Raw genomic sequence first — 12192 nt, forward strand, 5'->3', positions numbered from 1 at the left:
AAATATGATGCAGAGTCTACATTTTTCTAGACATTTGTAAAAGAAAAAAAAAAAAATTGCCTTTCATCCAAATATTGCAGTTAACATTGTAAACTATTAATGAATCTTCAAAGGAATAGGCAGACATTTTTCTTCTCGGGAGATGGTACAAAAATAAATGTTATGGCACTTAGCCAACGTCTCAAAATGAATCTAAAGCAAACTCAGCAACAGAACCCAGAAATCCTATTTATCAGTTTCTTGCATTAAATCGAGTCACTGTGCTCTTCCTTCCGCACTGGACGATAAGTTCAAGCTCCAGGAAGCTTTCTTCACTTAGCAAACCACGACATATTAGCAATTTTGTGTTCTACTCAACGTTAAGTGCCGTCTACGCGAGCTGCTACTGCAAAAGAGTCATGGGGAAACAGAGAGAGGTTTACACATTGGAAACGGTACCAAGTGCGAAGAGCCGTTATTGGTCACCGAAGGAAGGCTTGCCCAGCGTTCGTTTTCCAGTTCTTCCATCACTTGGTTCATGGCACTTTTTAGCCATGTATCCACAGACACACCAATCTGCTTTAGCAGATCGAGCCGCGCTTCTGCTTTCAGCTTAATTATCTGAGGAGATAAACAACGGAAAAATCAGAATTCTTTCCAAGACTACATTTCGCTCCTTGCCACAATTAAAATAACATTTTTTTTCCCCCTGATCCGCGAATTAGCCAGGCGGCTCGGACGGCGGCTCGCCGTTCGCTGGCCTGCAGCAACGCGGCGGGCGCCGCGAGGCAGCGAGCGGCTTTTTGAGCGATGTAAAACTAAGAGCGTCTCCAGTCGCACCAACTGGCGTTTTTAAAACAGCGGCTTATCAGTTTAGGCTAACGCCCTATTTGTACGTATATAGGGGACAGTTAGTTTAGATTATTTTCACAGTGCAAAAAAACCAAACAAAAGCCAGTGTTTCACAGCGTTTCTTGACTCGGGGCTACCCCCGGGGCTGCAGACCCTAGGAGCAATTGCAGCTAGCGCCTGCCACGCACCCGATGCACAAGCATGCAAAACCCACCGTGAGACACACATCACACGCACCAACCCACCCACCCGCCTCATAAATCAGGCTGTTTTCCAGCAGCGCTTGCCAGACATCACAGGAAGCTTATTTGTTATGGAAACAGTGCATTTTGCTATTTCCCAAATTAAATAGCACCGTTCGACGGAGTGAAAATTCAGGTTTTCCGACAGCCGCGTTCCCTGCAGCGTCCGGACGCGTCTTTCTTGCCGACAGAGCCAAGGCTTTAACAAATTCCTGGTAAACAGCGACCCTGATCCAAACTATTTAACCATCTGAACGGAAGGAACGGAAACGGCAGCCCAAAGAAACGGAGCAAAATCCTCAACGATCGCCATCGAGGAGCGGGCGGCGAAGCTGGGAACAAAATCCAGCTTACTTATGGCCGGTCTAGCACCACCATCATCGCCCTGCCTGCCCTTGACGGTCAGCGAGCTGAGGAAGGAGAGTCAAGTGATTTGGGAAAGGTCACGCAGTGAGTCACGGACACGGCCAACAACAGGAACCCGTGGAAGCGCCTTGTAGTTTCGCCCGTGTTTCCTTTCTCAGCATTGTTCACCCTGAGCAAGTCCCTCTGCCAGGAGCTCAGTTGTCTCTCCTTCCTTGCCTTTCCACCGAGAGCGGCCCTTCGACATCCCCCGCGGAGTCAACGCATGAAGTCACCAGCGGCGCCGGGAAAGCGAGCAAGAGCCAGGTTCGGCCAAACCAAAAAAAAAAAACAACAAGTTGGACCGAAGCAAAAACGAGAAGGAATTTCTTTTGCTGGAGCGGCTGGGGGAAAGTAGATTGCATATGATTATGCTCAGAGTGAATTGAACTGCTAATCAGTCCTAAACAGCCATCATGATCAATACAGATATCCTTTATATATAAAAGGAGTTCAGGCTGAGCTCAAAGGATACTGGTATTGTTCTTGGTTTCGAGACGACTTTGCACTTTATTGTTAGTATTTTTATATTAAGCAAGTAAGTCGGAAAACGAATGAGAAAGTTGAGCTGCAAGTTTCATTCAGCTGGATACCTAAACACAGGCACTTCAAAACTAATTGCAAGGGTGACTTTAAACCTGTCTCAAAGAAATGAAATGCCTTTTGAGAGAGATTGCTTTCGCTTCTGGTTAGCGCAGACGTGGTTTCTGAAAGGCAGATAAACTCCTGGCCGTGAGAATTTACTACGCGAAGTACATCTTCACGCGGGCATGGCTGCGTGCACCCGCTCGCACGCGTGATTAGGTTTTTGGAGACCGAGGGGCAGGAGGAGTTGGAGAAACCTTTCCCACGAGAAAGGCCAAAGCCGCTTGGCCAGAAGTTTCCGCTTCTCCATTCAAGCAGCCAGCAGGTGAATGATTAACAAGTAGCGCAAATACCGTTCACACGCCCAAGAAAACGAGAAAATCCCGTAAAATATATTAATATGCACCACACTAATCCCGAGCCAGAGAACGCCGATTTAGAAAGAGAGACTAAAAAGTCCAAAGACCGACCCACGCAGCAGCATTTACGTTTGACGGATTCTTTCAATTTAACTCTCAGCATCAAGCAACTCCTGAAACCCTTTTAAGTCAGTGCGGCCCAAGCATCAACTTGAACTTTGTAAATATTTACAAAAGCAATGCAATGAAACCCTTAAATATGAGAAAGCCCAAAAGTAAAAATCCTAGACAGGTATACAGCTTTTGGATTTCGATGAACGGAATAAGCATTTTTCCCCTCTCTTGTTTTTAGAAAGGCAGCACCTGTCACTCAGTTGGGTTTTTTTGTCTTTCCATTTTGCCACTACTTATATGGCATTTTGTGTATTTTAAAGCCTTGACTGCAAGGAAGGAATACATATATATATATATATATATATTTCTAATTATTAACTTTTTCTTTGGACAAAGGTGTTTCAGGAGCACCCACAGCAAACTGAGAAGTGGATTTCTTCCTCAATCAAGCTAAACAAAGAATACGCTTTTCAACCCAAAACTTTATCGCGAAGAGGTTGCAACAAGAAAGCTTAACCTGGGGAGGGATGCCGATGCCTTTAAGTGAGCACACCTCTTTCCTGTTAGCAAGCAGTCAAGTTTTGAAACAAAACCACTTTCCAACCCCACGTGCTTTGAGAGAAGGGGGAGGAGATGAGGGGCTCTAAGGCCTTGACGGGGAGGAGCACTGATCCTGCGGCACTCACGCACCCTTCTGCTTGGATGCTCCAGTTTGCCAACAGGCCATCCCCCAAATAAACTACCTGTTGATATTAAGCTGGAGCACGGTCGGTCCTGAGAGGCCGGTGCACAACGTCGAGCTGAAACTTCGGACAAACTCACCTGGGCGGCTGCGCACTACAGCACAGACTGGGCGATGATCATAGAGGAACCACCTAGTAAGAGGCGATTGACTCATACGGGCTCGACCTGCTGCTGCAGGGACGGACGCGTTCAGTGGATGCATCCCCCTTCTATTATTCTTTAAAATCGCGATAGATGCACCTAGCGCAGGTTAACGCATGCCGTCTGCTGCAGTCTGTTAAATAAGAAACTCCCCCTTTTCTCAATTTACTGAGTCGACTTGTCTCCTTGTGCGTGCATGCTCCTGGCGTCACGTTGCAACGCGAGGGCTTCTTGCACGCCCTCAGAAGCTGCACAGAAACCATCAGCCTGTTTGTTTTGCTGTTTTACCTCGTTATGCAATTTCCAGTTAGCTTAAGTTATGCAACAGTAACAACCATTAGTCTAGGCATGCTATAAACATTTGTAGTTCATATTAATTCTCGGTCTGCAGTAAACCATGTTGTTTGTACAAACTTGTTAGCGAAAATAAGCAAGTTGCTCCGAGATCCTTGACTGCTCTTGCTAAGGGTCAGACAAGAGTTTTTAATTCAAGACACCCAACAAATCCAATCAAGTTACCCCACTCTATTTACACATAGTACTCTCAACATTCAACAAACGTTTGTTCCAAACCACAAATGTTTTGAGTTTCATTCCACTGCAGGCAAACCATAAAAGTACTTACAGAATTAGGTCAGGCCTGCACTTGAAAGATGTATAACACTACTTACAAGCATAGAGATGTATTTTTTACCTAAATAATTATACCGGTAGACTGGGGTTAACACCTTGCTACCTATTAAAAAAAAAATGCCAGACATCAGTATAATTTTATTCTTTCTCGCCCAGGAATAAGCGACATGTTTAAAACTACAAGCACTTCATTCAGATCTCACTACGTCCAAATGAGCTGGAGTCTCATGCTTTTATTACACCTGAATAAAATAAGTTACTGTAAGCAGGGACCTAAGGATCACCCAGAGAAAACAACAGTGATTCTGCTAGGATCACATCACGTAACAGCTCTGCTACACGTGTTGCTTTTCCTCCTGTACCCAAACACAAGGTATGCTCTTCCCTTTGCAAGCTAAGGTTTACACAAACCGAAGTCCTGACTTCAGCAAACAGGGACCCACCTCGCAAAAAGGGCGTAACTTGAACTTGCCCGGCTCTTCCTTTCAATTTCTGATGTAGGAACTTAGCCAGAAACTGAAATATTGCAACGCAAAGAGACACGGTATATGTTCTGACAAATCGTTGAAGGAAATCGTTGCGTTCAGCGCCACGGTTCGCTGCCGTAGCCAAACAAGATGAAGATATCCTTAACGGAGGCTGTAATAGCTCTCAAAGCCTTGTGACTGCCAAAAGCTCATATATTTCAAGTTAAAAATTAAAGGAGGCTTTAACCGTTGATTCTCACTCTCGAGCAGATATATATGCTGTACGTCCCGACTGACAGAAGCTCACAGGCTTGAAAATACTTCTCCTCAAGGAACCGTTTCTATCTCCAGCAATACTACACGTGGCCAGGAAGGTAGCTGAGTTTCAGAAGCACCGCCGTGCTAGCACTCGTTGGGAGATCTGGATGCTGCCCAAATTTCAACGTTATTAAGTCTCAGCGTAGGGCGAATATTTTCCTATTTAATAGCAAAATTAAGAGTCACAATTACTAGTTACCAATTACTATTTAACAGCCGAGCCCTGGGATATCTTTATAGGGATTTAAAAAGTGGCAGCCACCCACCAAGTTTACAGTGTCCTGGGTGGTTCCTACTCTCTCTGGGCTGTTCGCTTGCCTGAGCTCACGGTAGATCACCAAGATGAAAGGAGAAAAACCTAAAGTTAAAACCAAAGCCAGAAACACTGTTATCTATTTATCGCATACCCACAGTCGCCCTACGTGGAAGAAGGAACAGTTTTATTTATTTACTGTTCCAGTCTTAATTAAGGAAAGTCTTTAGACCTGCAGCTTGCCCGAGATGAAGAGAAACAAGGGCTTTGGGACGCACGGAAATTAAAACCGGCGAGAAGGCGTGACTTAACTGCTTCTCTGCCTCGGGCCCCCAGAAGGGCCTACGCGAAGGCAAGCGTTCATCTACATCCCACCAACACCTCACTTACAAGTCTTTTAAAGCCATTCATAAAAGTGTTGGAGGGGCAGCAAAAGAGCGCCAAAGACCAGCCAAGTTGAGCTAATGCAGGCCCTTAGACCAGCAGCTCCAGCCGGCTGACGGTTTTCTAACACGCTCTAAATAAAACGGGCAAGAGCGTGCACGTAGGTCTAACGGGCATCAAGTAACGTCACCGCGCACACGACGAATCCAAAAAATAAAAATAAATGCGAGTTATAAAGGCGTTTTTCCATCGGAGAGCGCCTTCTCCCGCTCTCCGAGCCCACCTCCCCTTCAGTCGCGTGACGACCTTTATTTGTTTTACACCAGGTTATGCCTAGCAACGTAGGGCCCACGTGGAAAGCGGAGGAAACTAAGCAATGAATGAAGGCGATGAAACGTCCCCTTCACCCCAACGAAGCGCTTCAAGGTGCATGAACGAAGCGGACGAGCGGAGTAGGGCTCACCGATCTTTGGGAGAACCGGTTCGTTCCCCCGCAACACGTCTCGAGCGGCAAAATCACGAGCGAGCGTGAGAGGCTCGGGCGGCAACTTGTTTTTGGCTGGAAAGAAAACACCGCGAAAAGATTTTGGCTCAACGGTCTGAAATGATACTATTTCTATTTTTTCCTTTTGGAAACATTTTTGATCAAATTTTAGGTCCTGTTCAAATTGTGGGGTTTATTCAAATTTTAGCTTCTGTTCAGGTTTTTTGTTTAAATTTTAGGCTAAAAATAAAAAGGGTCTAAATATGAACAATTATTTGCATAGCAAGAGGTGGAAGAAAACTCGAGTGCAGTAAAAACAACTACTGGAACGCTGCAAATATGCCAAAAGCAAACATAAGCCCCCGCAAATCAGTTTTAAATTGCAGCCTGATGATGTTACAGCAGGGATGCACGAGCCGGTCATCCACGCAACTAAACTTTCACCGCCTTGCCGCCATAAAACACGTTTGGGTGAAAAGCTAGGCCAAAAACACCCCGCTGAAAGAAAAATTCCCGTCGAACACGGCACAACACCAAACGTTGACCTCAAGGCTCGAACTAGCGTCCGGTATCTCTAGCTTTATAGCGCTAACCTGCAATACGGTAAATCAAGACTACGTGGTGCCAAAGACTCAAAAAACCAGGCAGGATAGAAACACCGAGCATTTTTTAAGTGGGAGGATGGGCAGGGAGTTTCTACTAGGATTACAGCACCAGAGCGGCTTAATTTATATGCTAAATATTCTGCCCGACTGCACGGGGTTAAATCAAGAGAGGCTGTTAGGGGGCAACAAACAGGAAATGAAACACTGACAGAGATAACGTGTCTCAAGCGAGAACGCCAAGGTTAAGAAAACAACGGCCAAGTTATTAATTGAGAAGAGCCCACCTGCGTAGCTGCTGCCCAACGAGCCGGCTTATTTTTTCCCAAGCTCAAGCACAAGATCGCAATTGTGAAAATACATTAAAGATCCCTAAATACAGAAAGCAGTTGGTGGGGAAGGGGGAGATGCATGCGTAGACGCAAGTGGAGATGCGGAGGATTTTAAGTTTTTCGCAGGCTACGAGTAACCCGACTGCACGGAGCCTACCCAAATCCCGCAAGTAGGAAATGAAGTGTATATAAAACGTGCCTCTGCAAACCTTTATTAGCCTGTTTCTCTGACTAGTGCACTCCTCTTAATCAAAACTGGTTTGGAACACACTGAAAAATGTTGTAAACCTTTGTTTCGTCGTCATAAGATTCGCAGCGACTTTGAAGTTAGCTCTGTTTTGAGCAGAAGTTGGACTAGAGATGTCCCAAGGTCCCTTCTAAGCTGAACGACGCCTAGGAAATAATGCTGCATTGAAACCACAGGTCTAGGAAACTAGGCTGGATTTTTCGTGAAATCCACCTTTCAAAAGAAGGTGGAAAGAACTACATTAAAAAAAAGACAGAAAGAACAAGCTACAAAGGCAACGTTACTATTCTTGTAGCCCAGCTTAACTTCCAATCCCTTTAGGAAAAATAGATGTGATAGATATAATTCCTACTGCAACTATTTATCTCTGCAAAATTTCAATTTATGATGATTATTATTTGTAGGATGTTTTCAGAATGACTTATCCACCCGTCTCTATATACAACAACGTCTAGCTTTTAGAGAACACAGGGCTCTATGCAACATATACTGAGCAAATAAAGTTCTTCCACTGAATATTTCTTACAGGCATCTTTATGATCACCTTTCATCATTAGCTCCAAAACATTTCCATGTTTTTTCCTGTCCCTTCATCCCGCAAAACACCTTCCTCTGTTGAATGCCCAGTAACGAACAAATAATTCTTTACGATTGTCATCAACCCACATAACCCAGTCTCCTAAAGACTTCCTTTCTCATTGTTTGTACCAGACTAGTCAGGCTTGTCAAAAAAACAGACCGTGAAAAATTTAAGCAGGATCTGAGAATACTGCAGGGTATGCAGGTTTCTCACTTACAGCAAGTCCCTGAAAAATAATTACCAAAATCTAGTACTTCCAGGCAAAAATTCTTAGATACAGTAATTTGATTTTTGCCACATTTGAGTCAGAACGATTAAATGTTTGCATATAGCTGATAATACCACCATACGACTTGAAGGCTCTGACGATATTCTTCTCAACAACAAAATTCTTCACTCTCCAGTTGTCCTCAGTAAAGTGCTTACCACAAAACAAGCTCAAAATTCATGATCCGTGGATGTCGAAAGGGACTGTGTTTTTTTTTTAAGGCTAGTCATCAATCTGACTGGCCGGAAGGACTAACAGCTCATCCAGATTTCATACGGAGAAGACAATCTGTTTACTTTGCAAGATGCTCCCAAGCATATGTTTCCTGAGCAAAGCCATAGGTGGCAAGTGACATTTTACAAAGTGAACTTTTTTGTTGGTAGCCTTATCCCATTCCCTTTTTTTTTTTGGTGAAGCAGATGGAATTAGATTTTCTCACATTTTTTATGAGCAGAGAATAACACTGCTTGCAGTACCAAGCAGGAAGGTACAACTGCAAGAACGCTCAAATAACACGCTGATCACTGAAAATTACCTGTATCTACTTGAGATGCAGTAGGACTACAAGCAGGATATGATTAATAGATTAGATCTAAAGATACAACAGGAGCCCTGTGAGCAAACAGACCTGTTACCACAGCACCGTAATAAATATTCATAACTGGATATAAGGAGAGGGGGGGAAAAACAGCTCCCAATTTACAACTAGAAATGGACCAACGCAATGTTTGGTTTCTGAACTAATCAAATGAAGTAAACAGCACCATAATGAGTCTTAATCAAATCTAATCTGGTACAAATACTCTCTTGACGGTTGTAGATGTCCTAATTATGAGACAAAACGCATCCCTCCATAATTAACTGGAAATAGGATTAATTACTACGGAGGCCCCAAGACCTGCCTAGAACATAGACCTTAGCACACATGGGAAACCTCCTATCACCACTAAAAAAATTATTTCCGCCCAAAGACTGACAATAGTACTTGGTGATACTCACACTAGGCAATCAAAGCACCAGGGTCTGTAGTCTGAGAGTCAGAATGAGGTGTGAGGAACAACAACTCAAGTCACCTATCCCCAGAGTCCAGGAGGCAGGCTGAAAGAAAGGATTATGGAAACCACGGAAACAGCTTCAACTTTTGTTTCCCCAAATTTCTGCGGCACAGATCAGGGGAGGTAGTAATTTTTTCCTCTCCAGTAGTTTAAAAATAAGATTCTTCGGCGATCACAAATATCCTTTCTCCTGCCCAGCCATCAATAATACGAAGGGACAAGGGCTGTGGAGAAATGGAAAGCTATGTCAAGGAAGATCAGCTCCATCAAACTGCCCGAACTAAAAGCTATAAAGGGCCCTGCGAGCTTCCTTCCTTACTGTTGTCACAAAAATATTCATCTAAAATACAGAATTTGCAGTTTAGTTACCTGAGTCAGCTGAATAAGTGAAAAGGGGCAACAGCAACAAATTATTTTCTCAAATTACTGCTTTACAGTCAAAAAGGTGCCGATCTCCCTTACAGATGATGCTTGTATTCTGCCATCTTCGGTTTAAAGCAGCGCCCTCTGCTTTCAGCGGTCGCCTGTATCAAAATGCCGGCAGAACCTGTTACGATGCTTTATGCAACTGCTCTTAAATGCCGTTTTGACAAGGTCAGAATTTTTGTGAATCTAAACTCTAAAGTGCAGTATTAACCACAGAACATCAACCCTCTGCTAGTGCCAGATGCCTTATCAGACATAATCTAATATTTTCATTAATCATGTGCAAGAAAAAAAAAGTTAAAAAAAAGGTTCATATTTAAGAATAACAAAGCAAATATAAGTTATTGTTATCCACTGCAGTCATTGTGCATCTTCTTCATTTATTGATGGTACAGGAGCAATTTGGTGTAAGCCATCTCTTCCCTAAACTTTAATCAAGGAGTCTGTTTATGAGAAGGAGAGCCAGGAAAAATAACTTCTTTCACTGGAGAGGGGGACACAAAAATTAATCAGTGAGCTGTGAATGTGCCAATCTAAGCTTTTATGTTCAGGCACTATATCACCTTCTGGAAAACAAACTCATTGGTAACCAGGTTGCTTCAAAATGTCTTCATCGTATGCACATTTTTACTACATTGCTTTGCTGTACCTTCAAAACGTGCCTGCTCCCGCAGCTCTTTGTGCTTAACCAATGTAGAAGCCACACGTACAACACATTTCCACAGCTCCTCTAAAATGTTACATCTCAAAGGACTCAGGGTCTCTGAGGAAGAGGGGAAGGCTCCAGGTGGCTGCTCTGCTGGTGTCCACGGTGAAAACACTTCCGAGAGGAACACCAGAGTTTGTGTCCTGTACCCTGACCAGGCCCAAGTCTGCTAAAAGGTCACGTCATATTAGACTGCATGCAGAGATCATTCTGTTTTCTGATATGTAAACGTCCTGGCACTGGAGCAGTTCATCAAGAATAGAAAGTTCCCCAGGGAGAAACACGCAAGTGGAAGTGTCCATCAGTGAGCAAGACCGATTCATCAGAAGAAAGGCTAAATTTAAACTTAATGAGCTTGTGAAATTATTTTCCCCTCCAGAAAGGATGACGGAAAAAAGGAGGGAGAGAGCAGATCTGCTAGAGAAAAGCAGCAGAGAGTAGGCCAAGAAGCCAAAATGGAATAGAGCCAAAGGCATGGTACTCCAGACAGGAAAGAAAAACACTGCACTAGAAAAGGAAACGCACTAGAAAAGGAAACACAAACACTTTTCAAGAGAAGAACAGGGAAAACACAAAAGAAAGCAAGGCAGGAGAATGCCCCTGGAGCTCTCTCCATGTCTACACAACCATGTCCACATCAGACTTCCCAGAAGATCGCTGAAACGCTGACAGGGCTTGAAACGAAATGAGGGATTATGGCACTCACTATCTTACACACAAGAAGAGAGAGACGTCCACGTGCACACACACTCCACCTACGAATAACATTCAGCAAAACGTTCATGCCTTCAAAGTGCTAGCGGTACACGTGTGATCATCTGGAAAAGGCTCGTGTCCTACACATGCTGCTCTACAGATATCGCAGCCTGATGCAAATACACTCTCGTGAGGAAGTCCGCTCAAGTTTACCTAACGCATACTCTGCAATCCCTTCCCTCTTTCTAGATGTCCTATTCTTTCTAACTGCTTTAATCAATTAGGTTAGATGGGAGCTTTCCATGTCCGACCCCAACGGCAACAAATACCAGGACATTAACCAATATCTGTTGCACTTGCAAGCTAAGTGCATTGAAACCTTCCCAATAATACAGCTTCTTCTTTAAATATCATCTACATGTTAACATTAGAAACCTTCAGACACGGCACCAAAGGATATTACTCTTCTCGTTACCATCATAACAGTATCCACAAAGTCTGGCAGATGGGAAGCTTTAATTTGAACAAGGTGATAATGAACTAATCTTTGTGTTAAAGGGCAAATTGCTTCAGGCTACCCACACAGGATTTAACTGCGTAATGTGTGGAGCAACCTTGTAATAGCATGACTTCAGCAACACCTAAAGAGCTGCAAATGTAAAACAAGCAAACTGTTCTCATTTTTGGAGGACTTTTCATTTTGTTTTACTCCGTAAATTACATCAATCAATTTTCTGCAGGGTGTAAGACAGAAAGGCAACAACGAATGAACTATTAGACCTGAAAATAGGCTTGATTCACATGAATCCCACCCAAAATAATTGTAACAGATTTTATGCTTAAAATACACAAATCGTCCAAAATCGAGGAGCCACAGAACGTCTACCATACTTCAGGGCAAGGCTTCCCATCCTAACTAACAGTGATTTTGAAATGTAACCCATCCTGAATCTTCTTTTGGAGCTCAGAGAGAAGAAGGGGTATTTCTCTCAAATTTTCCCTTAAAAAAATTTAAGTGACTCTCCTCTCTCAACTAAACCAACCCTCCCTAAAATTCAGATGTGTTCCCCTGGACAAAATTACTATTTCCACCTGCAACTCAAAACATCTGACTTTTTTTTTGCCCCTCCCCAGCGTATTGGTGCAAAATCCCTCGTATCGCTGTTGGCAGGCTCCCTCTTCTCTTGGGACAACTGTGGTGAAGATCATCAGCGTGGCGGGAGCTACGGGGACTGTGTGCTTGTGTCTCTCCCCACCCACCTTGCTCAGCGTGCAAGCTGCACCCAACAGCGCTGAGAGACTCTTCCAACAAATGGCATTAAA

At 43.7% G+C, this 12192-nt stretch overlaps 1 protein-coding gene across 7 annotated transcripts in view; it reads right to left on the reverse strand.

Moving 5' to 3' along the window:
- FCHSD2 (FCH and double SH3 domains 2) overlaps positions 1 to 12192 on the reverse strand; it is a 168782-nt gene that overhangs the window by 12688 nt on the left and 143902 nt on the right. For 5 of the 7 annotated variants that reach the window (XM_068930774.1, XM_068930773.1, XM_068930775.1 and 2 more), the window contains one exon: positions 439 to 600. The exons of the other annotated variants lie outside the window; for them this stretch is intronic. In XM_068930774.1, the coding sequence (XP_068786875.1) occupies positions 439 to 600 (162 nt within the window). The remainder of the gene's footprint in view (positions 1 to 438; positions 601 to 12192) is intronic. 7 annotated transcript variants of the gene reach the window in all.

Source organism: Struthio camelus, chromosome 1 (genome assembly GCF_040807025.1).
Source record: "Struthio camelus isolate bStrCam1 chromosome 1, bStrCam1.hap1, whole genome shotgun sequence".
In the NCBI taxonomy this organism is placed as follows: domain Eukaryota; kingdom Metazoa; phylum Chordata; class Aves; order Struthioniformes; family Struthionidae; genus Struthio; species Struthio camelus.